Raw genomic sequence first — 26,615 nt, forward strand, 5'->3', positions numbered from 1 at the left:
GTATTTTGAGCAGGAGGGGGCTTAAAGCAGATGGTATCATTGAGAGTATTTCATCATATGCCATATTTTTATATTGATGATAGATTTTAAAATGGGAACACATTAGTGTCTGATTAACTCCATTAGTAGAACTCCATTTGACAGGTCAGTGGAAGAGGAAATGTGCGCCCTTGATGCTATCAAGATACTCTAAGATGGACAGAACACTGAAGAAGGAAAGGTTTCATTACTCATCACATTCAGCTTGTAATGCGTATTTCCTCAGCCGAACCCCTGAAGCCATTATTGGTCATAACAATGACCCCAAACGTGAAGATTTACAAGCAGGCTCCAGAAGAACATACCAAAGATCTAGCAAAAGCTTCCTCTGTGGTCTGGTTATAAACAAAGACCAACAGCCAAATCAGCAGAACACCGCTGGCATTACTCTCTGGGAAGCAGTCTGCAACCACCCCTTTGTATTTGCTACCACATTTGTGCAAACTTTCTCTAATTTTCCCTCTTCTCCCCAAAATATATATATTAAAAAAATATTCACCACTATGTTTTAAACGTGGGAAGAAAAAAAAATAATAGCAGCACAAAACTTACAAATATTCTGCTTAGAACCCACAAAAGCTGTTTGAAAACTTAACCACTTCCTGCAGGTTACTGCCTGCAGCTGCTGTGAAGGAGGAGCTCTTCATTAAAGTTCACCATGCAGCCAATGCTGACCCGCATTTAACTCCCTTCCTTAACAGTACCTCAGAGGTAACTAGGCCAATCCCAGAAGAGGGCCTTGCCCTTGTACAGAAAGCTCAGACTGGCAACAAGAGTTAGAGCAGGATTTCTGGCTGCTGTGACATAATTTTTGTATGCCCACCAAATAACAAACAAACCCAAAAGAAACTGCAATCCTCAGGTCAGCCAGACTGCATCTCAATGCAACAGTTGGGGACCTTCTTCTACTCCAGGCCTAAAACTCTAAGCTGCTCTCATTCTGGGTAACTTACTGCCAGCCTTTCCATGGCTAACTTCGTAGAATGGTTTGGGTTGGAAAAGACTTTAGGATCATCCAGTTCTAACCCCCTGCCATGTCACCCAAGGCTCTGTACAACCTGGCCTTGAGCACTGCTAGGGATGGAGCATTTACCACTTCTTTTGGCACCCTGTGTCAGCACCTCACAATAAAGAACTTCTTCCTTAGATCCAACCTGAACTTCCCCTGTTCCAGTTCAAACCCATCACCCCTTGTCCTATTGCTACAGTCCCAGATGAAGAGTCCCTCTCCAGCAACCTTGTAGGCCCCTTCAGACACCAGAAGCTGCTATGAGGTCTCCACGCAGCCTTCTCTTCTCCAGGCTGAACAGGCCCAACTTTCTCAGCCTGTCTTCATATGGGAGGTGCTCCAGTCCCTGATCATCCTCATGGCCTCCTCTGGACTTGCTCCAACAACTCTGTGTCCTTTTTACGTTGAGGACACCAGAACTGCACACAGTGCTGCAAGTGGGGTCTCACAAGAGCAGAGTAGAAGGGCAGGTTCTCTTCCTTCAACCTGCTGTCATGCTTCTAACTTGCATTGTTTCCCTTCAGCCTCCCTAGATGTTCACTGTTAATAGTTAACAGCCAGGAAAGATTTCTTCTTATTGTTTCAGTTAAGACATCCTCCTCAGATACACCTCTGTGTACAATTATAAAAGGTCACTGCATTCCATATTAGACAATTATATGCAAATATACTCCAGTTTCTGACTGAGAATTTACCTCTTTTCTCTGCTTGCTAGACACCATACAGGAAGACCAGAAAACTGAGGCAAGCACATGAAACCTCAAACCATCAATGTTAGCTGCTATGGGTCCTCACCCTTCCTCTAAGCTTTCCAGACAGCTAAGGTTCTTTTCCTGATGAGAACTTCAAGGCTCTTGAAGTATCAGGCTTTCTTGCTACAGGGGCTGACAGAAGCAGCACAAGCAAACCTGGGACGCAAAACTCTCCAGTTTTTAACTCTTCCCTGCTTTGACTTCTGAATGAGTCATGTCACTGGAGAATGACACAGTTCCTTCTGAGGAGGCCATTCAGATGCAGGACAAACCCATAAATCAAAGGGCTTCTCACTGTTTGTCCTGTGGGCAATGGCTCAAGCTCCTTTGAGGTCACAAATTTCCATCACTCCTTGTAACACCCAGCACAGAGATGAAGAGGAGCTCCAGCACTGCCCATTTCAGGTGTGGCAGAAGCACACAGCCCCACGAGCAGCAGAAACTGGATTCATTGCTGGGTAAAGTGCAAAGAATGTGCAGCAAAATGCCAGGGAAAGAATCCAACTCTAAAGCTCCAACTGATGTGCAAGATATCACAGGCAAAGATGACATGCACGGGCTGCAATCTCTGCTTCCAGTAGCACAATGGAGAATTCAGCATCCAAGTGCTCTCAGAAACAGCCAAAAGCTCCTTACCAGTGTTAAAAGCTTGCCCTGGGTTTAATACTACATTTGTTAATCACATGTATGCTTCTTGATTTGGACAGGATCCATCTCTATTCCCATCTCTGTACCAGTAGGTCTTCCTTTTCCCTGTGCTGGACTCCAACACAGCCACTTGTGCTGATCTGCAGAAACCTTTCAGAACTGAAATTCTGACAGAATGAAGCAAATGTTTCCTTGCTCTCATCTTCCTTTAACTGCTTTCAAAACAAAGTTTTCTTTCTCTTATTTAATACATGCCTTTGGTTTCCTTGCAAGCTCCAGCTTGTGGTCCCTGTTCGGCATTTATGAGGCTAGCCTGGCTCTGAATATTTCCATTGTGGCAGGGTGGTATCTGCCAGTGCAAAGATTTTAGATTCTGTGGAGGGATAAAAATTCAACTGGATTGTATGGAGCTGAATGTCTTTACAACCATTTTGGTTAAAAACTGCATCTCCTGATTTCTGGAATAGCATATAAATGAAAACTGTTCACTAGATGCTAAGTGGGTTTCCCTCTTGCTCTTTTTGGGCAGACATTATTGAACAGTCATCAAAATTAGCTCTGGGTCTTTGGGGGCCCCTTTCCTGCTAGAATTCTTTGGTTCAGCACTCATTTCCCACACATTTTCTTCATTCACTGAATAGCTCTGGATAAAATAGCTGAAATCTTGCATACGAAGCTTGAGAAGTCAGATACTCTCTATCAATTAGGAAAAGCTGCAAAAGCCCAGCTGGAAATGGCATCAATTAAAAGACAGAGGCCAGTCTAACCAGTGGTTGCTGGGGTTAGGAACCATCACACATTCCTGGCATTAGGAGATGACAGAGTAAGTACCAATTACTGGGAAAACAAAAGGACCAGCGTCAGAACTTCTCTACACCCTAACACAGCAACCAAACTGGTACAAACACCAAGCTCCACACAGTCATTTCTCAGAAGTTTGCAGTAACACATCCAAGTCTTAAATCACAAACTGAGAAACCTGGGGAACAGCACGCTGTGGCTCTCCAGAAGCAGACCTTCCAGCAAGTCTCTGAAACAAGGCAGCACACACCACCTCAAGCCCACCACAGAGCTCCACAGCTATGTCACCAGCCAAAGTGGTCTGATTAAAGTCAGTTTTACACCAGCAGTTCACTGAATGCTCTTCACCAGCCAGGGGATCAGGTACCTGACTAGTCCCATCCTGGCTGGCTCCAGGTGTGCTGCTGAAGCCACAGCACTGTGGATTTGCTGCAAAGGCAATCAAAAATTTCCTGGAGGATTTAAGTACAGAGTTATAAATGTGTCACGGAGTCCAGCCATGACAGCAAGTGGAGCAGACAGAGTGGTTCATTTGTAATCCCAGACTGGTTTGGGATTGAAAGGACCTTACAACCCACCCAGTTCCAACCCCTGCCACAGGCAGGGACACCTTCCACTGGAGCAGCTTGCTCCAAGCCCCTGTGTCCAACCTGGCCTTGAACACTGCCAGGGATGGGGCAGCCACAGCTTCTCTGGGCACCCTGTGCCAGCGCCTCAGCACCCTCACAGGGAAGAGCTTCTGCCTAAGAGCTCATCTCAGTCTCCCCTGTTCTGGCAGGTTAAAGCCATTCCCCTTGGCCTGTCCCTACAGGCCCTTGTCCCAAGCCCCTCTCTAGGTTTCCTTTAGGGCCTGGAGCTGCTTCTCAGGTCTCCCCTTCAGGGGCCTTCTCTTGTCCAGGCTGCCCCAGCCCAGCTCTCTCAGCCTGGCTCCAGAGCAGAGCTGCTCCAGCCCTCGCAGCATCTCCATGGCCTCCTCTGCACTCCCTCCAGCAGCTCCACATCCCTCTTGTGCTGCTGCCCCAGAGCTGGATCAGGACTGCAGGGGGGTTCTCCCCAGAGCACAGCAAAGGGGCAGAATCCCCTCCCTCAACCTCTAGGATTGCAACCAAGCACACAGGGAGGGTCTGGCCTCAAGTGCACACTGGTAGCTTATGTTGAGCTTAAATTAAAGTCTCTCAAAGGACTGGAGTCCAGGATTTCCCAGGAGATGACTCTAAGGACAGGTAACCACCATAGGAATAATTCACTACTACAGAGTTTAAATAACAAACTTCTGTGCATAATCTTAGTATTTCTTTCAAATTTCTAACCCTCCTGTGATATAAATCCTTTTAGAACACCCTAGTATCCATTAGCATAACAGTCTAATATAACTAATTATAATACTTTAATCTTTGTTGAGGTATATTGAGTTATATATTAATAACTACCTAAATCCATCCCTGGATCAGCTTAGTTTCCCTTTCCTTTCTCCCCCTCACTTTGCTATGGGATTTGTTGCTGATGTTCCTGCCCATGACCACTATTCTCTAGGCACAGCTTCTCCAACAGAAGCAGCTCATCCTCCCAGCTGCTTTGTGGGCAGCACTAAATACTTGTTACTGACCTGAGACCTCCTGTAGTTACGATTGCTTTAAAATCCCTTCCCCTTCCAGCAAGGATTTGCCTTTCCAGCTGTGTTCCTGCATTGCAAAGATTTTCATTGCCCTACAAAGTAAACCTCTTATTTTCCCAACCTTGTCTCCATCACTTTTCCAAGCTGTGGTCAGTGACACATTTCCAAGTCTTCCCATAGTTGCTGACGAACTGGAGGCCCATAAGCACATGACAGCAGGAGAAACACCATGAGCTAAAACTCCCCTTTGCTCTCCAGAGTAAGCAGTTTTCTAACAAAATTGTGTCTCTAGTTCACATTTACCCTTCAAACATTTCCCTGTCTTGCTGAACACTCACTACAGGAGCCTGGTTTCTGTCATCTTTCAAAAGCAAAATAATAGTGACTCAGGTGCCCAATCACCATCTACAGAAGGATTCATGCTGCGATAGACTTCACAGCTATGACACATCTGCTGTCATCCTACTTGATTCTGTTGGTTTTGTTGCCATCATAGAACAGTTAGGGTTGGAAAGGACCTTAAGATCATCCAGTTCCAACCCCCCACCATGGGCTGGGGCATCTCACACTAAATCATGTTACCTCTGTCCAACCCAGCCTTGAACACTGCCAGGGATGGAGCATTCACAACCTCCTTGGGCAACACATTCCAGTCAGCCTCCACCCCCACAGTAAAGAACTTCCTCCTTATACCCAATCCAAACCTCCCCTGTTTAAGTTTTAACCCGTTACCCCTTGTCCTATCACTACAGTCCCTATCATGCAGTAAGTTAGGATTGGAAATGCTATAAGAAAACCAGAATTTCCATTCTCATTTCCCACGACCACTTCTGAAGTATACATTCAAACGTTCTGAATGTTTAAAAGGAAAAAGAAGCATGAGATTATCAAGAAACAGATGCAAGCACAGGGGCTCTGGATCATTTTCATATCCTTTCCTTCCAACCTTTTAGGCTGTACCTTTAAAACCCAGGCAACCAGTATGTGTGCAATTAAATATTCAGCAATAACTGAGGAAGCCATCTCTGACACACTGCCAGGAGAATGGGTATTCAGAGTTAGGGGAGTGCCCTGCCAGCCCAGCTCTTGATCATAGCTCCCTTTTCAGTCGCTAACAAACATGCATCGGCCTTGTGAAGCCATCCCGTTCCTCACACACCTTCTCGCAGAAAACCTACAACCAAGGTAAACGACCCCCTCAGATTCAAGTTTCCAGTTTAACACAACAGCATATCCAGAAACAACTTGCGGCCATAAGGCAACATGCCAGAGATCCCAATTTTGTTCATACAAAGAAACTCCAGTGGTGAGATGTTGACTTTCCCAGCTTAGTAAGAGCACCCATCTCCAGCCTCTCTCCAGCTCTAGATTCTTCAAAGCATGGATCCAGTTTCCCAAAACCAATGCCCCTCCACAAACCTGGATGGAGCCACTACCCTTTCTCCTGCCAACCCAAAAGCCAGGCGTGAACCCAGAAGCATGGTGTCTGAGCCTACAACTTGCTGTGGCTTCTAGCCAGGTCTAACCATCCCCACAACTCCAAACTACTGCTCTACCCCCCAGTCCCCATCCCTGGAAGAAGAGCTATCTACCAAGACGAAGAGCAGGGCTTGAGAATCCAAACCCTACAGTGCTTCTAAGAGTATAACAACTCCAATGCAGATCTTTAACCCCAGCAGCCCTTAAAACCACTACAAAATCCACCAGATAGCAAGAACAACTACAGATGTTTGCTTTGATGATCTTACTCTCAGAAAATAATACTTCAATGATTATGTAAAACTATATTAACTTCACAGGGATTACTTTTTGCTTGGAACCCTATGTCTCCTCTTTAACTCATTTTGAACAAAAGCAAGATCCATGGGGATATCTAGGAAAAAGGAAAAGGAATATCACAGAACCATGAAATGGTTTGGGGTGGAAGAGACCTTAAAGCTCATCCAGTTCCAACCCCCTGCCAACAGCAGGGAATCACATCTACAACAGTTTTCTTCCCACTCATACAACAAAATAAAAACAGTGAAGTCCAACCATTTCTGAGTGTTTCTTACGGATGACAGAGCTCTGGTCCCTGTTACATAAAAAGCATGTCAGGGTCTTCAATACTACCTAGCTGTCCTCTAGTGAGAAGCATAAGCCTGCTAAGGCACAAACAATTAGAACTACTCAAGTGGCTTATATTCACCAGAATGCTTTTTTGGTGGCAGTGGTGTGAGGGAACAAAACTGATTAGAAGCCAAAATATTTCCTTAGAGTTAGGAAACTACTCCAGACAGACAACCTGGAGCAGTGGGAGCTGGAATTTGGCATGTCTGAGGCAAATGCTTTCCTTCCACAGAGATGTTTTTCAGAGTGGATAGGGGCTACCTTGGTAAAGGAAGCATCTATTCCTAGGGATGAAACACAGCTGGAAAGATGGACTCTGTTTTTCCATTCTGATTGTTTCAGCTAAGCCTTGGCAATCCTGAGAGCAGCACTGACAATGTGCTCTTGGGGCTGCACCAGCAGCACACTGATTTGCCAACAGATCACTGGTTAGCCCATTATTATACTGCTCTGTCTACAGCAACCCACATAGCTGCACCTAAATATCTTCTAGTTTCATGTTATACACATGCTTTTCACAGTTGGCTTGCAGCAGATGAAGTATGTGCTGTCTTGCAAAGGGATTTGAGCTTGATCAGCCAAGCCAAAACGTTCTGTTGCCTTCAAGGAACCACAGCGTAAACCCCATCAGGTCTTATTTACAGCGCCTGTGTGCAGAGAGCACTGCTGTGCCAGCACAGGAACTCAAACCAGCCAGGTCCCAGGCAGTGTTTTTCCTTGTTAGAAAATGTGTGTCACTTCTGGAAAGTTGGTCTGTTCTAGTTTACCAGTATCAGAAAAGCTCCTTTCACTTGCTCTGGACTCAGGGCAAACCCTGACACAAAGTTTTGCAGTCTGGTATCACTGATTGAGGCTTGTACCCAGGGAAGCAACTGGGATCAAATGCCTCTATGAACAGGCAAGGACAATATCTGCTGAAATCTGCCTCATCCATCAACCTCATTATTAACAACAGAGCAAAAAGACCAACCAGCAAGAAAGCTCTGGCTCCTGGTAGGCGAGTACAGCAGGAACACACAAGGATCCAGATTTTGGAGACTTAGCTGGCCTCAAAACTGCCAGATATTCAGGTGGCTGGTGCTGTCAAAAATACTATTATGTCCCCGTATGAACAGACTGATGGGACTTTCAGATGCAGGCCTGCCAGCAACAAACCTCAACCATTCAGAGATAAGCCTCTGCTTTCCTCACACAAAAATTGATCTTGAGTTCACCTAAAAACAGTACACAAAGTCTTGCTTAAGAACAAATGCCACTGCTGGCCACAGAAGGGTTCTGACTGTCCCCCAGAGATCAGATGCTGAAATACACAGTCACCACATGGGGCTTGGAGAAAGCTGCTCTAGTGGAAGGTGTCCCTAACCATGGCAGGGGATTGGAACTGGATGAGCTTTAAGGTCCCTTCCAACACAAATCATTCTATTCTATGAACACTGTGGGAAAACACTACTCAGCTGGCAGGCACTTCAGCAAGAAACCATGCTTCCTAATCTCTCTGAATTAACAGCCTGAAAATGCTTTCTTATCCTCTTGGAATACCAGCAGTGTATGCAGTCCATGCAGTGTATGTCCCAGAACTTCCTCGGAAAGAACAGGAAGACAGAGCCCAAACAACATTCACCCAACTTGTTCTAAACCCCAACGCAGCACCTTGGAAACCTGATCTGTTCTCATGCTTTTCTGGAGCAAGTGAGTTGATAAACTGAAGCACAAGCTACAACACCGCTGCTGAGGAGCCAACTGCAGGAAAACTGTGAACATTCTGATCAAAAATAGAACTTAATAAAGATAAGCACCCAAAACTGCCTCCTACTTCTTTAAAAGTTACATTAAAATGTTTTATATTTAGATCACCTACAAACAAAAAACTGCTTCAAGGCAGAAGTACAGAGACATGTCATTTACTAAGCTCAAAATCATTCAGGGAGTTCTTGTCATTCCCTCTTTGTTTAAGTGATTTGAAAACAGCATTTATGAAGCACTGGGAGCCCTCAGTGTCCAAGCTTGAAGTCTTTGAGAGCAGCACATTGATACTGAAATCTATAAAGTAAAACAAACCAACCCCCTGCAACAAGAAAACCCCATCCCAAACTTGGACATTATGAGAAGGAGGAGATTAACAGGAAGTGAGGAAACTTCTGGTTAAGCCTGCTCACTGCTTTGGCAGTGATTCCCAAGATTTAATAAACCCCCCAACTAAAACAGGGGACCATACTGCATTTCTCAAGCAAACTAAAGAGTGGAGGCACCATCCTAACAGAGAGGTTGGTGCACAACATTGCTACAGGTTTATCTGACTGAAATTACTGCTGCTATGGGGGGAGTGAGAAAGAGCATAGAAGTGAGCTGGTGAGACAACATGCTGCTCTGCCTGCATGCCCTGCAGAACAACCCCACTGAAATAACTTCCTCCAAAGGACACTTCATCAGGTTTAAGTTCATGCAAATGGCTTGCTTTCTCTTAAGCTTTACTCAAACAACCTGAGCAAGCAGCAGAGTGAGGACAAAAGAGCAGCTAAAAGCTCTTTCACCTCCTCAGCTACAGAAGGAGGTGTGGGTACTCACGCTGACCAAGTCTCCCCTTTGCAATTGCTCACCCTCCTTGTTAATCAAGGAACATACTATTGCCTGCACTAGTGAAAAGCATTTAGAGAGTGGTAACCCATTTTTAATTCCATTTCAACTCTCTGAAGATCCTTTAACTCAATAAATCACCACCCGAATGCAAGCTCTTTATCCCACACTTCACTTCCCAAGTCTCTGCACCATTTCACAATTAATCTCTAAAACAAATGGCAATTACTCTTCACAAAACGAAATGAATACTCCATTACCCATGAGCAGCTTCTTAAAAGAGCCAGCACAAGCACATGGCAGCACAAGCCTCGGCAGCAAGTTTTCATTTCTTGGTAATTCCCCAGCATCACCAACTGGGAAAGATGACAAATTTGAAACAGACCTGAACAGTTTTATGGAAAACCACCAGCATAAAGCCTACCCCATTTCAGAGCTAAAGTGCTTCCTCAGCTCTAGTACCATCAGGATGCCTCTAAACATCAAACACACCTTAATTCTGATGCAGGGTTATCACGGGTCTGGGCAAAGCTTCTTTTCAGGGGGAAGCCACAACCTCTATCACCAACCAAAGCAACAAGGGAGGCCGACTCTGTTGTAGCATGGCATAGGCCTCCCCTGCTCCACAGCCTCTCTTATAGCGAGACCAAAGATGGGAAGGGGGAATAAGGGGCACGAAGGCACAGGGGCATCCTCCTCCTCCCCACCACACCAGGCTGCAGGGTGAGGACTCGGCCAGGACCGCGGCGGGGCAGCACGGCCAGGGCTGGGCTCCGAACAGGCTCGGCAGCAGGCCCCGCCGGGCTCCTCCCGGCCTCCGAGCTCCAGCGGAGCCCTGACAGCGCCGGGCTGGGGCTCAGCGCCGCCGAGAGGCCGCCGAACACCGGCTCCCAACCGCAGACGGAGCGGGGCCCTGCGGGCCGGAGCAGGCGGCTCTGCAGGCCCTGCCCCAGGCCGGCCGCGTGCGCGGGGTGCGCCAGACCTCGGCCAGCCCCGCGGGAGCCCCCGGCCGCGTCGGCCCCGCGGATCCTCCGCCACGCTCCGGACCCCCCCGCCAGGCCCCGGTGCCGCCCCCCCACACCCCCCGTACCTGCGTCCCCCGCGTCAGGCCGCAGCCGCTGAGCTGCCCGTACCGCAGCTGCTGCAGGATGTTGGTGGGCGCCGCACGGGCTCCTCGCCTGGCTCTGCCGGGCCTGGGGCCCCCCGCCGCCTCCGCCATGGCCGCCGCGGTGCTCGGGCGCACACAAACATGAAGCGTTCCCCCCCACCGGGAGGTGCTTTGTACGGGGCGGGAGCAGGGACCCAGCCCCGGCGGAGCGCTGCGCGGGATGCTGGGAAATGTGGTCCCAATGAGGGCGCGGGGATGCCGGGAAGGGGAGGGCAGCACGGGGGGAGCAGAGAGGTGTAAATGGGACCGGGGGGTAAATAAACCCCAACGGGAAACACATCACCGGGGGAATAGACACTGTGGAGCATGGTCACAGAATCCCAGCCTGGTTTGTGTTGGAAGGGACCTTAAAGCTCACCCAGCCCCAATCCCTGCCACAGGCAGGGACACCTTCCACTGGAGCAGCTTGCTCCAAGCCCCTGTGTCCAACCTGGCCTTCAACACTGCCAGGGATGGGGCAGCCACAGCTTCTCTGGGCACCCTGTGCCAGCGCCTCAGCACCCTCACAGGGAAGAGCTTCTGCCTAAGAGCTCATCTCAGTCTCCCCTGTTCTGGCAGGTTCAAGCCATTCCCCTTGGCCTGTCCCTGTAGGCCCTAGTCCCAAGCCCCTCTCCAGGTTTCTTGCAGCCCTTTTAGGCACTGGAGCTGCTCTGAGGTCTCCCCTTCAGGAGCCTTCTCTTGTCCAGGCTGCCCCAGCCCAGCTCTCTCAGCCTGGCTCCAGAGCAGAGCTGCTCCAGCCCTGGCAGCATCTCCATGGCCTCCTCTGGCCTCGCCCCAACAGCTCCAGTCCCTCTTGTGCTGCTGCCCCAGAGCTGGATCAGGGCTGCAGGGGGGTCTCCCCAGAGCACAGCAGAGGGGCAGGATCCCCTCCCTGAGCTGCTGCTCATGCTCTGGGGGTGCAGCCCAGCACATGGGGGTGGGGTCTGGGTTCCAAGTTCTTGACTAACACGCAGGCAGCAGCTCCCAGGGACCCAAAAGGTGATGATGGTCCCAAAGACACAATGGTCACCAGCAGCCACTCTCCTCCCTCACTGCTGCTGGCTGGCTCTAGAGGCTTCGGGCTGCTGTTGCCAGCCCAGCTCTGGTACTTGGTGAGACAACAGGGAACATACAATGTGAGCACTCAAAATCACTTAAAGCGCAGACCTTGATTTATATCCCATTTTATTATCCCTTTTTTTGTACAAGGGACAACAGAAGTCAATAATGACACTAGCAATTAACATGATGCTTTAGAGCACCCTCTAGCCTGTGCTGATGCAGTGACTCTCAGGTTATGTACTTGAGAGTTTTACAGTATCCTGTCTTCCAGCCCTTCTCCCCACCATGAATAATGTGTGGGCCTGATGATGATCACAGTTTTAATTGTAAAAAGCAAGATGTGCTAAGGGATGACTTGCTCTTTGGGTAAACTGCTGCTCACAGAGGGCCACTAAGCACTGCAGCTGAAGAAATGCACACATGGCAATCTGTCCACTTGCCTGCTCATGCTGCCTCGAACGGCTGCTCTCAGTCCCTTCTCCTAGGGCTTCTCCTGTCACGCTTCCCCCCTTAAGCTTTTTGGTATGGGATTTTGGCCATTGCCAGCAATTCATACAAAGGTCTGACTTTTTATTTTTTTCCTTTGTTAGCTCCATTAAAATAGTATTTCACAAGATGCTGGTTTGACCTTTCACCAAGCCACAGCCTCTCCACATCCCAACAATTGCTTTTGAAATACCTCAGAAAATCCAGCCTGAAGTTTTGGCCTTTGCAGGCTGCTGAGGGTGGAGAAAAACACCACCACAGTTTCAAGTATGGCATCAACAGTACATGCTAAATTTGGGTTTTGTCTTCTATCTTTCTCCACCCAAGCAAAGACTGTGGTTTCCTTCCAGCCTCTGACAGATGCCACAAGTATGCACTGGAGGTGGGACCTCCTGAGCCCTGACCTGCCTCATTTGGAAGCCATTCAAAGCTGCCACTACTCATCGGTGTTTAACACACCTCTCATCTTGGGTTCCTGACAAAGCTCCTCTACGTTCTGTTAACATGACAGAGTCAGTTTTCCATTTACAGAAAAGGCTTACTAAGGATCCTAAGAAAGTCATTTTTGTGAAAAGAAAGTCTTAGTAAGGTGGTAGTTGCTCCCAGATACTGGAACAAACCAAAATTAAGGCTGTCTTGTGTTATTCTGACTCACCCATCCCATAGCACCAAGGTCCATCTGATTACTCACAGCAGGCAGTAACTGTGGAGAGATGAGTTCTTTCAACTCCAGCTGTGCTAAGGAGAGGTCTTACCTTCTAAGGCCCTTTGGTTCTGCTACTGAATGTAGCTTGTTTGTGCATGCTCCAACTCTTCACTTCCCAGCAGGTTTGAAGAAAGTTCATCACTTTTCTGCCCCCCTTTTTTTCCCCCCTCTCTTTAGAAATAAAACCTCTTTGTAACACCAGTGGTGGATCCTTGCATACATCTGTCAAAAAGACACTAATATCACATTTAAAGGTTTGGATTTGTCAGTTCAGCTGAAATCCAAGAGGTTTCATACATTTCACCTCTTAACAAAGAAGTTTCCATAAGAGGAAGGGTCACAGGAGCTCTCTCACTGCCTGCTGCAGAGCTTATGAACATTTCCAGCTTTCTCCAGCACCAAAGGGAGAGCTGCACTTCAGTCTGAACCTTCCATCCCACCCTTATGCACACCACGCATACAGCTGGTCCACCCTGAGGCCAACTTTACCCACAGAGCTGGCTGATTCGGAGTTACACAAGTGAGGTCCAAAGGGAAGTTCGAAAGAGGAAGGAAATGGGGAAATGTCATAGGAAAAGTGTGTTAGATTCTGTAAGAAGAAAGCAAGCTCCACTGCAGGGTAAACCAAACCTCTGCTAGTCCACACTCCACCCCAGTTTCCAGATGACACTACCTAGACATTTCTTAAACTGGTTTCAGGCAGTTAGCACTGACCCACGCTGGTTCTAGACATGGAAGAACCAAGAACTCTGCTATGCTGCCAGTGTTCTCCTTCCCCCACAGCATCCTTCAGCTTGACAGACAGGAACCACCTCAAACCCAACAAGTTTTCTCAACTGGGCATCAATCTCTCAGGTAAATCACATGTTCCTGAAGAGGCCAAAGGTGAAGCACATCACAGAAGAGACTTCAGGGCTCAAAGGTGAAGATACACCTTGTAATCCCTGCTTTTCCCCTTATAACAGGCAACTGCTCAGGCTCCTTTTTATAGAGCAAAGTGTCTGCTCTGCATAAGCCTGTAAAACCTCAAACCAAACTCACAATGGAATCATCATAGAATGGAATGAATCCCAGCCTGATTTGTATTGGAAGGGACCTCAAAGCTCCTCCAGTTCCAACCCCTGCCACAGGCAGGGACACCTTCCACTGGAGCAGCTTGCTCCAAGCCCCTGTGTCCAACCTGCCCTTGAACACTGCCAGGAATGGGGCAGCCACAGCTTCTCTGGGCACCCTGTGCCAGCGCCTCAGCACCCTCACGGGGAAGAGCTTCTGCCTATTATCTAATCCCCTCCCTGAGCTGCTGCTTGTGCTCTGGGGGTGCAGCCCAGCACACGTGGGGTTCTGGGCTCAAGCACACACTGAAGCCAGATCATGGGGAGCTTCTCCTCAGGGCTGTTCAATCCAGTTTCTCCCAGCCCGTGTTTGTGCTGGGGACTGCCCTGACCCAGGGGCAGGACCTTGCACTTGGCCTTATTGAACTTGCAATTCAGGCAACTAATTGGTTTGAGATAGGCAGTAACAGCTGAGTATCTGAATCACATGTGATGAATGAGCAGTAGCAGAATTTAATGGGAAGCTGCTTCACTTCCTAATAAAATTCACATTGTGAGGTACAACACTTTCCATTATGAAATTAAAAAAATACATTCCCAGAGTCTGACTCAAGTTCAATAATTTAAATTGATGAGGAAAACAGAATCAGGTGTTATCCAGGAAGACCTGTCCCAGTACTGCAAGCTTAGAGTTAAAAGACTGACTGGGGCAACTCAGAAGGGAATGTGAGCTCTTCTTGGAGTTCCTCTTCTCTCCACTTTTCTCTGATGAAGCATCTTCAGGGTCTTTTGCATCTTTCCCTTCACCATGGGTGGAAGCTCTTTTTAAAGTAAATTTCTTGGGTTTCTTCAGTGAGTAGAATTCTCGCATCAAATCCTCCACCTCCCACTGCTCTTCCTTACGCTTCCTACAGCAGTGCAGAGCAGCAGGGTCGATGGGATGAGCTTCAGTGTTGAAGATGTATCCTCCAGCATTCAAGACACATTCCCCATATGGTGTAATCACCACATCAAAGTCTGATCCGTCATTGTGAATGAAGTTGTCTGGGTCAAAGAGCAGGTACAAGTATTTGATTGTCTCAGCCAAAAAGAAGGATTCCATGCGATTATCCAGCCTGTGATCCCGCAAGTCTTTGATCTACAAGAGAAGAAATACAGTGGGTTACAGTAATATTAAATTCAGTAAGCCATGAACTGACGGGGAAAAGTAAAACCAGCAATTATGGATGGCACCAATTCACCATGTATGTTAAACAGATGTACACAAATACAGCAACAAGGTTCCAGATGTTTGGAATTAGCACAGTGTAGTGATAAGGAACAGGAAAGAAGCAAGCAGGAGAAACGCATTTCCTAATTGGACAAGGAGGAGAAGAGGTAAGAAGCTTCCCACCATTTTCTCTACCAAAAAAGCCTGCAACATAAGGCTTTTACCTTCTTCCCAATCACAAAGCTTAATACCAAATATTTATATGGAGTTTTTTGTAAAATAGAGCTTGAAATCATCCACTGAATGATTTTAGAGAAATCACACCCTGCAGTTCTCGTGTTTTATCAGGTTTTCAAGGCACAGTGGGAAATCACAACCACACAACTGGCAGGCAGAGCCTGCACATGAGCCTTCCTGCTGGGTGCAGCACAGAGTAGCTAGAAAGATAAAGGGGCGTGAGAAGCTGCTGATGTTTTCCTATGCTTGGGCTCTGCTGCCCATGCCAGAATTCAGCCACTGTTTGGGATGTGAGGAAAGTTACCACCAGAAACATGAGCAGCCATAACCAGGTCAGCTTCAGAGAAATACAAGGTTCTTGTTTGAAAAGAAAATCATGTTCCAACTAAAGCAATCACTTGCCTCAATGGCAAAGTATCATTTCTGAGAAAACTTTCTGAAAGCTGATGTTTAGCAGCCATTCAGCAGTTGATTTAACACTTACAGTTGCAAATCCACAGTCCACCTTGCTGATTTTCTCTATTGACTCCACTGCATCTCTTCCCAGTTCCAAGAGCGTGGGATCTCTTGTAGCACGGTACAGATACATTGCACTCTCAATCAGCTCTGCAAAAAAACCCCAGATGTATGCAAGCATCAAGATTAGGAAGCCATGGACACAGGGAAGAAGAGATATTCCTTTACTTTCTAAACACTGCTTCAGGATGCTGAGATGAACAGTGCAGCTTGCCTTATGTCTCCCCTGGCTCAAAGCATTTGCTTCTCCTGAGGATGTGCTACAGAGAAATTCACTGTAACCAGACTGCATCAGCTCAGGTAAGAGCGAATAATGCTCCCCTCCCACATGCAGGGAGTGGGAGGCTAGTAAAAGAGAGTAAGATTAGAACTCAGATGACAAAGGAAGAAAAGAAGGATGCTTCTAGAAAGAATTACGAAGAAATTCAACCCCCAAAATGCAATTTTTAATACTGTAAGCTTCAAACTGGGGTATCTAAACCACCACTGAGCAAGCACTGTGGAAATACTCTATTATACGCAATGTACGCACTGTGATGAGTTTATTTACTAAGGAAACTGGGATGCTTTAAGACATTTTGGGATGCTATAAGACATTAAACGTTAATGCTGATGAGTATTTTTGGTACAGGTGTTCAATTAAAAAACATCTTTGTTTAAAGGAGGGTGAATGCCTGATCTCTGACAGTGTTCAAGGCCAGGCTGGAAGGGGCTTGGAGCAACCTGGCCTAGTGGAGGAGTCCCTGCCTGTGGCAGGGGGTTGGAACTGCATGAGCTTCGAGGACCCTTCTAACACAAACCAGTCTGTGATTCCATGAATGTAGATGCCACCTGAACACTCAGCTCTAAAGGAAATTAATTATTCTAATTATTCAGATTATGTCACTGTAGTATCACAGACAACATACAATCCTATTATAGATATTAACATATATATAAAATACATTAATAATATTTCATACCATATATTAATATAGTATAATATATAATTATAATTAGTTTTATTAATAATGTAATATATATTAACTATATATATATTAAGCTGAGCTTTACTGATGCAAGTAGAATTGGTCTATTTCAGGAACTGAGCAGAACTAGTGGTCTGTCCATACTCGCTTTCACTTCCTAAATATAAAGAACACAAGCAGTCACATCAACATTTTGCATGACTTTAAAACAACCCATGTTGGACAGTCTAACACTTATACATGTCAAAACCTACATTGGGAACCCAGCTCATTAACATGCCCCATTTATATAGTAACACTATGGGGTTTGTTTCCTCTAAAGGTGTGAAGGGCTTTGACTATGGAGATCACTGGTAAAACACATGCAGGAGCTAAGTCAAAGCAAAACTAGGGAGGAATGTTTAGGGGGTAGGTAACATTTGATTGTACCACCAGAGCAAGAGCAGCATTCTATGTTCCTTTTGATTTCACTTCTGCTTACCAGGCCTGAGTGGATATCCTTCCCTCTTGTCCACTGTGTAGCCCTGGGGAATGTTGTAGAACTCTGGCAGCCCACCAAACTGCTTCCAGACAGTGTAGTAGTTGAGGAAAGTTCTCATGGCATTATCTACATCCCCAATTAGGCTCTGAGAGAGAGGGAACAATTAGCAAAGCAACATCTGGGTTAAGAAGAAACAGCACAGGAAGCAATGCAATAACACTGCTAGAGTCAAAGCAAGAGATAGTGACAGAAATAGGTTGTTCAGGTCTGACGGGTGTAACTAATACTTGGGCATGATGTCTTGAAACTGACGAGGAGACAGATGTTGCTTTTCTGTTGGATCACAATCCACACACCTGAAACTATAGGAAGTCTCTATGATTTTCAGTTCTAGAAGGTTGTGTTTATTCAGTCAACATTTCTTTTAGTCAATCACAGCATCCAGTCTATTTCAGTGGGGATAAAGTCCCAGACCTTTGGTCTGATCAGAAAGCAAACCATGAACAGGAAAGGATTCATACAAATAAAGTATTTATGAGGTGGTGGAAAAAGAGGTGTGATTTTCTTTTTCATTACATTCCCACCTAGATTGTGAGCCCACTGTCAGTGGAGTTTGCTACAACAAAACTACTCTGTCATGCTTAATGGGAGTTTTTATAGACCATAAAGTCAACATCTGCTCTTCCACAGGCTCAGACTAGAGCAGATTTCACCAGAGAGCAAACCAAACTTTTAAAGCAGCACAGATGAGGGTTCTATTCAGAACTTCTGTATTAAAAACATATGAACAAAATCACCACATGGTATTATAGCTCCTACCTGTAGGCCTGGCCAGTAGGCCTCTAGGGACTGAAACACAGGCATGGACACTGTTCCTTTGTACATCTGAACCCAGAGGTACCAGTCATCAAACTTTGTGTAATTTTTGATAGCTTTGTTATATTCTACAGAGAAACACAGAGGGGTTGGTAACAACAACAAAAAAACTCTTAAGAGCAAGAGAAGCCCCTTTTTCACTTGAACCATGATAAATGACTGACTTCTCAGGATGCTCCCTTTGGTTACTCTTTGTCATCACAGACTGTTCAAAATTATTACAACAAAGGCTTCAGGAACAGTTTTGAATCATAGAATCACTGAATGGTTTGGATTGGAAAGAACCTCAAGACAATTCAGTTCCAAACCCCCTGCCATGGGCAGGGACGCCTTATACCAGACCATGTCACCCAAGGCCCTGTCCAACTTGGCAATGTACCCTATTAGAGTCTACATCTTCCATAATCCCACATGCAAAGTTTGTACAATGAGCCATTCCTGGGACTTTTCACTCAGGCCTCAAACTGCTCACCGAGAAACATAGACATCAGCTCCTCGTCCTGCAGGAGAATGGCTCCTTTGACAAGGTATTCAAAGTAGGAGTCCACTCCTGCCCCAATGCCAGCATCTTGGGCCACCCACTTGGCAGTTATCACATCAATGTGGTTGCCAACCTGGAAGAAGGAAGGACAAAAACAGGAGTTAAAAGTGCCCACACCACCACCACACAAGACACCTTTGAGCTTTCTTTACACTGTCTATTTCACAGATTCAGTGTCCATTCCAACTAGAATTTTCTCCATTGCAAGATGGATTTATCAATATCAGAGAAGTACAAACTGTAGAAAATGTTATTTTACCATTTCAAGCTTCCAGTATGAACACTGCACTGGCCAAACCAAAGCACCATTATGCTACTGTAAAAAGGCACAATTTCAACATGATGTGACTGGTCCTAATTCTGATCTTACAAGAGAGTAAAGAAGGATGAAGAGGTCCAGAAACAGAAAACAAGGATGTCAAAGGCAAGAGAGCTACCATGCTGATATTTAAAAAGATCCTTCAAACCTGGGACTCTTCAGCGTAGAAACAGACCCAGCTGATGCAGTATAAAATACACAATCATGACTTGCTTGGCATGAAAAAAACCAGCTACTGAGTTTCTTTCCTGAACAAGGTTTAGGGGTATAAACCAAAACTAAACAGATGCTAAAGCAAGCAGAAGGAAACACTTCTTCATACAGTATGTAACAAATCTGTTCCTCTTTACATACACAACACTAGGAGTTCACATGGCTTCAAAAAGCAGCTACAGAATTAGCTGAAGACTGAACACAGAGATAACACTTCTAGCTCTGGCTAATCCTAAACAACCAAAGCTGTAGAGGCTGGTAACATCCCGTTGCACTTCCCATACTTGTATTCTCTTCTGTAGGCCACTGTCCCAGCAGGCATCACACAGACCTTTCATTTAATCTCTTAGAGCTGCTGTTACAAAACAGCAACACCCAGTGGGAGGTGTTGATCTGTTCTGGAGCAGAACAATGACATAATGTTGGGCAGAGATGTGGATGCTGCAGGTGTTCAGGAACAATGTGAAATGCAAGACTTCCACCCAGTTCCTAGCACTGATTATTTATCTAGTTCCATCTCCTCTCTCTTTATGCCTTTTTTTTATGCTTAGAGCTGCATCCACAAAGCTACACAAAAAGGAAGCCAGCAAATTCAAAGTCCATTCTTCACTCACCAGCCCAATATCAGAGCGATTCTTCCACAGTGCCTTCAAAGCCTTCCTGGCAACATCCTCAAACACTGGATCACCAGTGAGGTGGCTTAAAGTGGCAAATTCCACTATAAATGTCCCAATTCCAGCAGTACAGGTAACTGGGGTCTCCCCAGGGTTTACACCATGCAGCAAGTTCACTGTTCCATATGGCATCCCAGTTGGAGTCTGAAAAGCTGAAACATAAGATTTGTGGTTCCCTCTTATGTCTGACACTCTCAATCATGTGACTCACATTCCACTGCACGCAGGCAAGAAGCAGCAACTGCAGCAACTGCAGTAACTGCAAAGAATGAAACGAGAAGTAGGATGTGATCCTGGGAGGGGCAGAGGGGGCTCCCCTGGGAAGGTACTGCAGATCCCTTCCAGCCTGCCCAGAGCAGCAGACTGCATCCCTACCTTTACTGCTTACAGCACAAGCAGGGTAGTCAAAATGAACTAAACCCACTGGAAAGCAAAGTGCAAACACTGAGCTTGTGATTGCTGAGTGGTAGCCCCAGGTGCCCACCACACAAGGAAACAGTGCCATGCTATCAGGGACACATCCCAGCAGCAGCTCAAAAAGGGGTAGATAAGGCTGCATCTTATTGTCTTTACAAGCTGCTGTTTCACAGCCTTTATTTATTATTTATCCTTAATATATTTTCCCTCAACAAGCAACAAACTGGTGTTTTAAGCACATGTAACACTTGGCATGCATTTATCCAACTGGTATCCTGCACTTCACAATGTTCTCCCAGAAAACTAAACTTGCTTTGAGCTCAGGGAACACAACCCTTTGAGTATGCTCATCAAGCAGCACCACCTTCACCAAACACACCAATCACCTCATGAGCCACGGCACACTGACACAGACACAGGAGTTCTCACCTGGTAGGAGCTTGCGAGCTGCTTCCTCTGCCATCCTCAGGAGAGGCCCAGAGCATGGCCAGCCCACTTCCACCTCAACACCAGCCTTCTTGGACAGCATGTGAGCTGAGAGGAGGCCACCCACCACTGGAAGAAGCACAGTAACAATCACAAAATCAGAGTGGTTTGGGTTGGAAAGTACCTTAAGACCATCCAGTTCCAATCCCCTGCCACGAGGAGGCACACCTCCCCCAAGACCATGCTGCCCAAGCCTCTGTCCAGCCTGGCCTTGATCACTGCCAGGAATGGAATATTTACCATTTCTCTGGGCAATCTGTTTCATTGTCTCACCACCCTCATGGTGAAGAATCCCATTAAAGAAGCTGGGACAGGAGTCAAATCTGGTACCCACTGTATTTATCACGATGCAGGGGCAGTGTTTGGGAGAAGAAAAATGAGATGGCTCATCGCTAACAGCCAGGACACAGCCTGATTCAACTTGCCACAAAAGAGTGGCTTGCTTCTTCCTGCCTGTTTACAACAGGTAGCAGATTTATTTCTTCCATTAGTTTAGAAGCATCAGATCCTTCTAGCCCTACTATACCTGCACTGCCCTGCAGACCATCAGAGAGCTAACAGTATAATGAGCATGAACCTCTAAGAGAGGAATTTAATTTCTTCCAGACAGTTTAATACTATGTGTAAAGTGACACAGTGCCCTGTATTACTTTACATCTTATGTAATACAATCTTAAATTCCTTGGAGGAAAGTATCCAGGCCAGAGTTAGCACAGAGAAATCACACTGTTGCAAAAACCGCCTCAGCAATATTTGACAGGAGTAACACAAAAAGCAGAACCAACAGTTTTGCTCCCTGACAGTATCTTTTAGTTGGATGGCCCTGAAGGAGTTCAGCATTCAACTGGGTACAAGACCTGTGATTTTCAATAAAGACAGTCAAGTTTCAGGTATGACACTAAAGCATTAATAACCTCTATTTCAAATCAGTATGGAAAATCCTCACGTAATTTGCAGCGTTTCAGTGGATGTTTATTTCAGAGCTGCAGACCTGGCACCAGCACACCGAGATCCGCACGCTTGCTTCTGTTTGCACTGAGGCAGGAAGCAAAGAGCTGATGTGCAAAGACCAAAAGGAAGTGACATCTGTTTGGAATTTTTCTGTTGGTGTATGTGTCCTCTTACACTGCATTTACAAACTCACTCTGTCCCCTACCTCACATGACCTCTGGGTACAGTTCAGAGGCTCCTACAGGAACACTGTGGAAAAAGGCCACCTCACCTCGAATGTTAGTTTCAAAGACAGATGCATTGACATCAATATCAAAATCCACCCCTTCCTGCAGCACACCAACAACTCGCTGGAACTCAGAAACATTTCCCAAGATCTGCAGGGAATAACAGGGAACAAGGCTTAGAGCTCACAGGAAAACAAAGGTGCAAGTCAGTGTTAGGGACTAATTGTTTGTTTCTTTGATAATTTTGTGAAAACATTAATTACAAAGAGTATTTTAAAAAGTAATAATCAGCCTCATCTGGCCGGTACCAACACCAGTGTGGCAGCAGGACCAGGGCAGTGACTGACCCCCTGTACTGGGCACTGCTGCACCTCAAATCCTGTGCTCAGCTCTGGGCCCCTCACTACAAGAGAGACCTTGAGGTGCTGGGATGGGACAACGGATGGGACAAGAAGAAACAGCTTCAAGCTGCACCAGGGCAGGTTTAGATGGAGCTGAGGAACAATTCCTTCCCCAAAGGGTGCTCAGGCATTGGAACAGGCTGCCCAGGGCAGGACTGCAGTCACCGTCCCTGGTTCACAAACTATGCGGATGAGGCCCTCAGTGCCATGGTTTACTGGTGGCTTTGACAGTGCTGGGGAAGAGTCGGACTTCATGATCTTAAAGGTCTTTTCCAACCCAGCTGATTCTTTGATCTCATTCCAAAACGCTTTCTCCACACACACTGTAGGTCTTTATCCCTGAGTCTGAAGGTGTGGGGCCCAGGGCCAGAGCACAGTGAGATGTGAAGGCTCCCTGGTCAATCAGTGACTGACCTGGTGCTACCGTGTGAAACACAGGTGTGAAGGAGACTGACAGAGGCCTTGAGCGGCTGAAGGCCCGGGCGGAGCCACCGGCACGCACAAGGCTGGGCCCCGGGGCTGGGCACAGCCCGCACTCACCAGCAGCGTATCCAGGGCATCGATCAGCGTGAGGGAGAAGCTGCGCGAGGAGAGAGGAGCGGTGAGGCCCGGCGGCAGCGCCCAGGCCCCGCCCCGCGGCGGGCGGCCGTGGGGGATGCCCCGGCCCGGCCCCTACCTGCCCCAGGTGTCCTGCCCATCGCAGGTGAGCGGCCGCAGCTCGTCGTAGGGGAAGGCGCTCTCCAGGTAGTGCTCGTAGGCGTGGTAGAACATGGCGCGCACCCGCTCCCTGCGGCGCAAGCACAGAGCGCTCAGCCCCGCTGCGGCTCGGTGCCGCCCGGCCTCATCTCCCGGCCCCGCACTCACCGGTAGGACGCCACATCCAGCCCGCGAGCGGCCGCGCCGGGCCCCGCCGACGGCCCCGGGAGCCGCAGCGCCCACAGACACAGCAGGGACCCGAGCGAGCGCAGCACAGGCGCCGCCATGACGGCACCGCCGGCCGCAGCCAATGGCAGCGCTAGGGACAGGCAGCGCGTGCGCACGCCGCCGGAAGTACCTTCACGTAGGGAGCCCTCTTCCGGCGCGTCCCGAGCTGTAGGAGGTGGAGCGGTTGTGGTGTCGGTGTTACCGGATGCGCACGGCCGGGACTCCCCATCGCAGGCACGGGGAGCGCCTGCGAACAGCAGTGGGCAGCAGTGGGCAGCAATGGGCAGCAGTGGGCAGTAATGGGCAGCAGTGGGCAGCAGTGAGCAGCAATGGGCAGCAATGGGCAGCAATGGGCAGCAGTAGGCAGCAGTGGGCAGCAAGGGGCAGCAAGGGGCATCCTGCGCGGGCGTTGAGGCGCTGGCAGCAGCGGAGGTGACAGCAGCTCCGGGACCTGGGAGTAGATACAACAAGTACCTGAGCTCTTGTAGCTGTGATGTATGTGGTAATGACATGGTACCAGAGGTGGTGCCTGCTGCCAGGGAAGAGGAGATGGTTCCTGGCACCATCCCTGTGCATTCCTCTGGGGCAGTGGGGCAGGAAAGGGCACAGGATATTGGAGGAGCAGCTGGGAGGTTTCTGGCCTGTGGGTTGCCCTCCTGACAAACCATCCTCGTGGTCTTTTTCCGCTCTTAAATCCAGTTTTGTGTGGTGCATCCAGACCTGCTTTAGAAAACACAGTGAGCCTGCCCCATGGAGGTGTGCGGTGCTGTCACCCTCTGCAGCGCTGGTGAGCTGCACATCCTCAGTGTCACAGCAGGACAGGCTCTAAGGCTGCCTGGCTCGCAACAGCCCTGTTCCCTGTAAAAGCAGTGAGTTCACAGGGATATCAGTGCTGTGACTCAGACCAGGGAGGATTTCCGTGCTCACACTCCCCATGTGATTACACTGATTTTAGCACCCTGCTCTTGAACCAGCAGGTCCCGTTTTAACATCAGAGTGATTGGCCCATCCCTTGCTACACCTGCACCTATAGACTTCAACTGATCCACAGTGAATCCTTTCTTTTCTCTCCATGCATGCCTGTAGGGGAAGAAGAGTGAGGTGGGACTGAATCATGGAGAGCAGAAACAAGAAGTAATAAGCCAGTCCTCTTGTGTGGCAAAGGTGCAGCTTATAGAAATCAGTACTAAAGCAGCTCGCTCACAGGTGAGGAAGGGATCCAAATAACCCAATGCTTTGTCATTTCATGCTGGCATTTGGCACTGGGAGGGCTGGCTGTTGATGTTCTTTAATGATAAAACCTACTTTTTGCCCCACGGCTCCTCTCCCGGGGCTGTCCCACTAGGTGTCAGTGCACACTCGTGTTCCCGTGTGTGCCCACAGCTCTGCTCCGTGCAGCAATAAACAACCACCGAGTAATTTCAGCATATTGTTCGTTTGCTGCAGCTGTAATTTAGGTTCCTGGGGCCATATGTCATAAGGCTATCTGCTTGCTTATTCCATGGCTCAAGGCTGCTGGAGTATATCTCACTGTGTTCCTAGGAAAATCAGCCTCTTGAAGCTGATTTCATTAAAAGCTGTCACAGTACATTACTGGAGTGCTTTTTATGAAAGTTTATTTTCCAGACTGATATTTAACGGTGTTCTAGACCACTGTCATTTACCATTGGCTGGAACAGCAACTGCTCCATCAAAGTCACTTACTGCATTCTAAAAGTTGACTCAAGTATTTTTAACCAGATAAAGTGCATGAGTGGAAAGAAACCCAGGACAAGACAGAGACAGAGCCCTACAGTGTCTGTTCCCTGGCATCATGGCATTGGAGGAAGGGGACTCCACAGAGGCAACATCACAGACACGAACTGCACTAATTGAAGCACGGTCATTAGTGCCTGCACCCTCTAAGCATTTGAAAAACATTTTCATGTAGAAGAATGTAGGAAAGTGTAACAGAATCAGCTGTTCATCATGAAACAGCTTCTTGTCAGCCTGCAAGGGACAGGAATAGCAAAGACCAAACCAAGGGATGAGCAGAGGATGATGTAAATGGAACTGAATTTATCTTTTTATCTTTCTTAATATTGTTTATCTCCTATGGAGCCAGGCTGAGAGAACTGGGCTGGTTCAGCCTGCAGAAGAGAAGGCTCCTTAAGGGGAGACCTTAGAGCAAGTCCAGTGCCTAAAGGGGCTGCAGGAAACCTGGAGAGGGGCTTGGGACAAGGGCCTGTAGGGATGGGCCAAAGGGAATGGTTTTAACCTGCCAGAACAGGGGAGACTGAGATGAGCTCTTAGGCAGAAGCTCTTCCCTGTGAGGGTGCCGAGGCACTGGCACAGGGTGCCCAGAGAAGCTGTGGCTGCCCCATCCCTGGCAGTGTTCAAGGCCAGGTTGGACACAGGGGCTTGGAGCAAGCTGCTCTAGTGGAAGGTGTCCCTGCCTGTGGCAGGGGTTGGAGCTGGATGAGCTTTAGGGTCATTTCCAACACAAACCAGGCTGGGATTCTAGGAATTGTTTCTGCAGGGAGTGAGCAGTGCCTGGGATAGCCAAGAGGATCAGAACTGTGTTGGTTGTGTTTGGTGCAGTTTCTGGGTGCAGTTTGTGAGAGCACTTCAGGCAGCTCTTGTTGAGCACCCTGGGCTGGACTGGGGAGGCAGCCGGGGCTGCCTCCTCCCAATCAAGGCTGCTCTGCCTCCTGACATAGCCACAGGTTTATTGCAAGCCCCACTGAAACAAGGTAACTTTGTGTTGCCACCAGAAGCCCCATCACTAAGGGCTGGGGAACTGTCTGTCCTGTGTCCACAGGGGAGAGCACCCTGTCTGTGCTGCCGCGGCTGCTACAAGGTCCCTAAGCATAGGAGATGCAGCAGCTTCCAGGTAGTGGTGTGGTAACCACCTGTGTGTTCATTAATAAACACAAATACAACTGGTGGCATGGAAATTGTTTGGGAGAAAGGGTGGTTCTCAGTGTGGCTGTGGCACATACTAGAGGAATATTACTGTGGTGTGCATATAATATACAAGTTACATAGGCTTTGATGCAATAAATCATGGAAGATGCAGGGACAGAGCATGTTTTAGGCTGCATCAGAATCAAGTGCAGCTTTATCTGCCTCACTCCAGCTTATCAGGGTGTCTGTACTGGCAGAATAATAGGAAGTTTCATTTGGTTGTGGGAG

General features: G+C 47.7%; 2 protein-coding genes across 4 annotated transcripts in view; both read right to left on the reverse strand.

Annotated features, from left to right (window-relative positions):
- Positions 1-10,826, reverse strand: part of TRPC4AP (transient receptor potential cation channel subfamily C member 4 associated protein) — a 36,663-nt gene extending 25,837 nt beyond the window's left edge. Inside the window, exon 1 of one of the 3 annotated variants that reach the window (XM_034066684.1) lies at positions 10,638-10,825. In XM_034066684.1, coding sequence (XP_033922575.1) covers positions 10,638-10,766 — 129 coding nt within the window. In that variant the 5' untranslated portion in view covers positions 10,767-10,825. Of the gene's footprint in view, positions 1-10,637 lie in introns of all 3 variants that reach the window. The other 2 variants (XM_034066685.1, XM_034066686.1) reach the window with 2 other exon arrangements.
- Positions 10,827-14,483: 3,657 nt separating this feature from the next.
- Positions 14,484-23,509, reverse strand: EDEM2 (ER degradation enhancing alpha-mannosidase like protein 2). Its single transcript, XM_031047648.2, has 11 exons — positions 23,382-23,509; positions 23,194-23,304; positions 23,058-23,097; positions 22,161-22,266; positions 20,882-21,007; positions 19,976-20,187; positions 18,761-18,902; positions 18,232-18,356; positions 17,413-17,557; positions 15,932-16,053; positions 14,484-15,138 (listed from the first exon to the last, which is right to left on the reverse strand). Exons 1-11 carry the CDS (start codon positions 23,498-23,500, stop codon positions 14,647-14,649), a joined length of 1,740 nt encoding a protein of 579 aa, XP_030903508.2. The 5' UTR covers positions 23,501-23,509; the 3' UTR covers positions 14,484-14,646.
- Between the last annotated feature and the right edge of the window lie 3,106 nt (positions 23,510-26,615).

Source organism: Melopsittacus undulatus, chromosome 10 (assembly GCF_012275295.1).
Source record: "Melopsittacus undulatus isolate bMelUnd1 chromosome 10, bMelUnd1.mat.Z, whole genome shotgun sequence".
Taxonomy (NCBI): domain Eukaryota; kingdom Metazoa; phylum Chordata; class Aves; order Psittaciformes; family Psittaculidae; genus Melopsittacus; species Melopsittacus undulatus.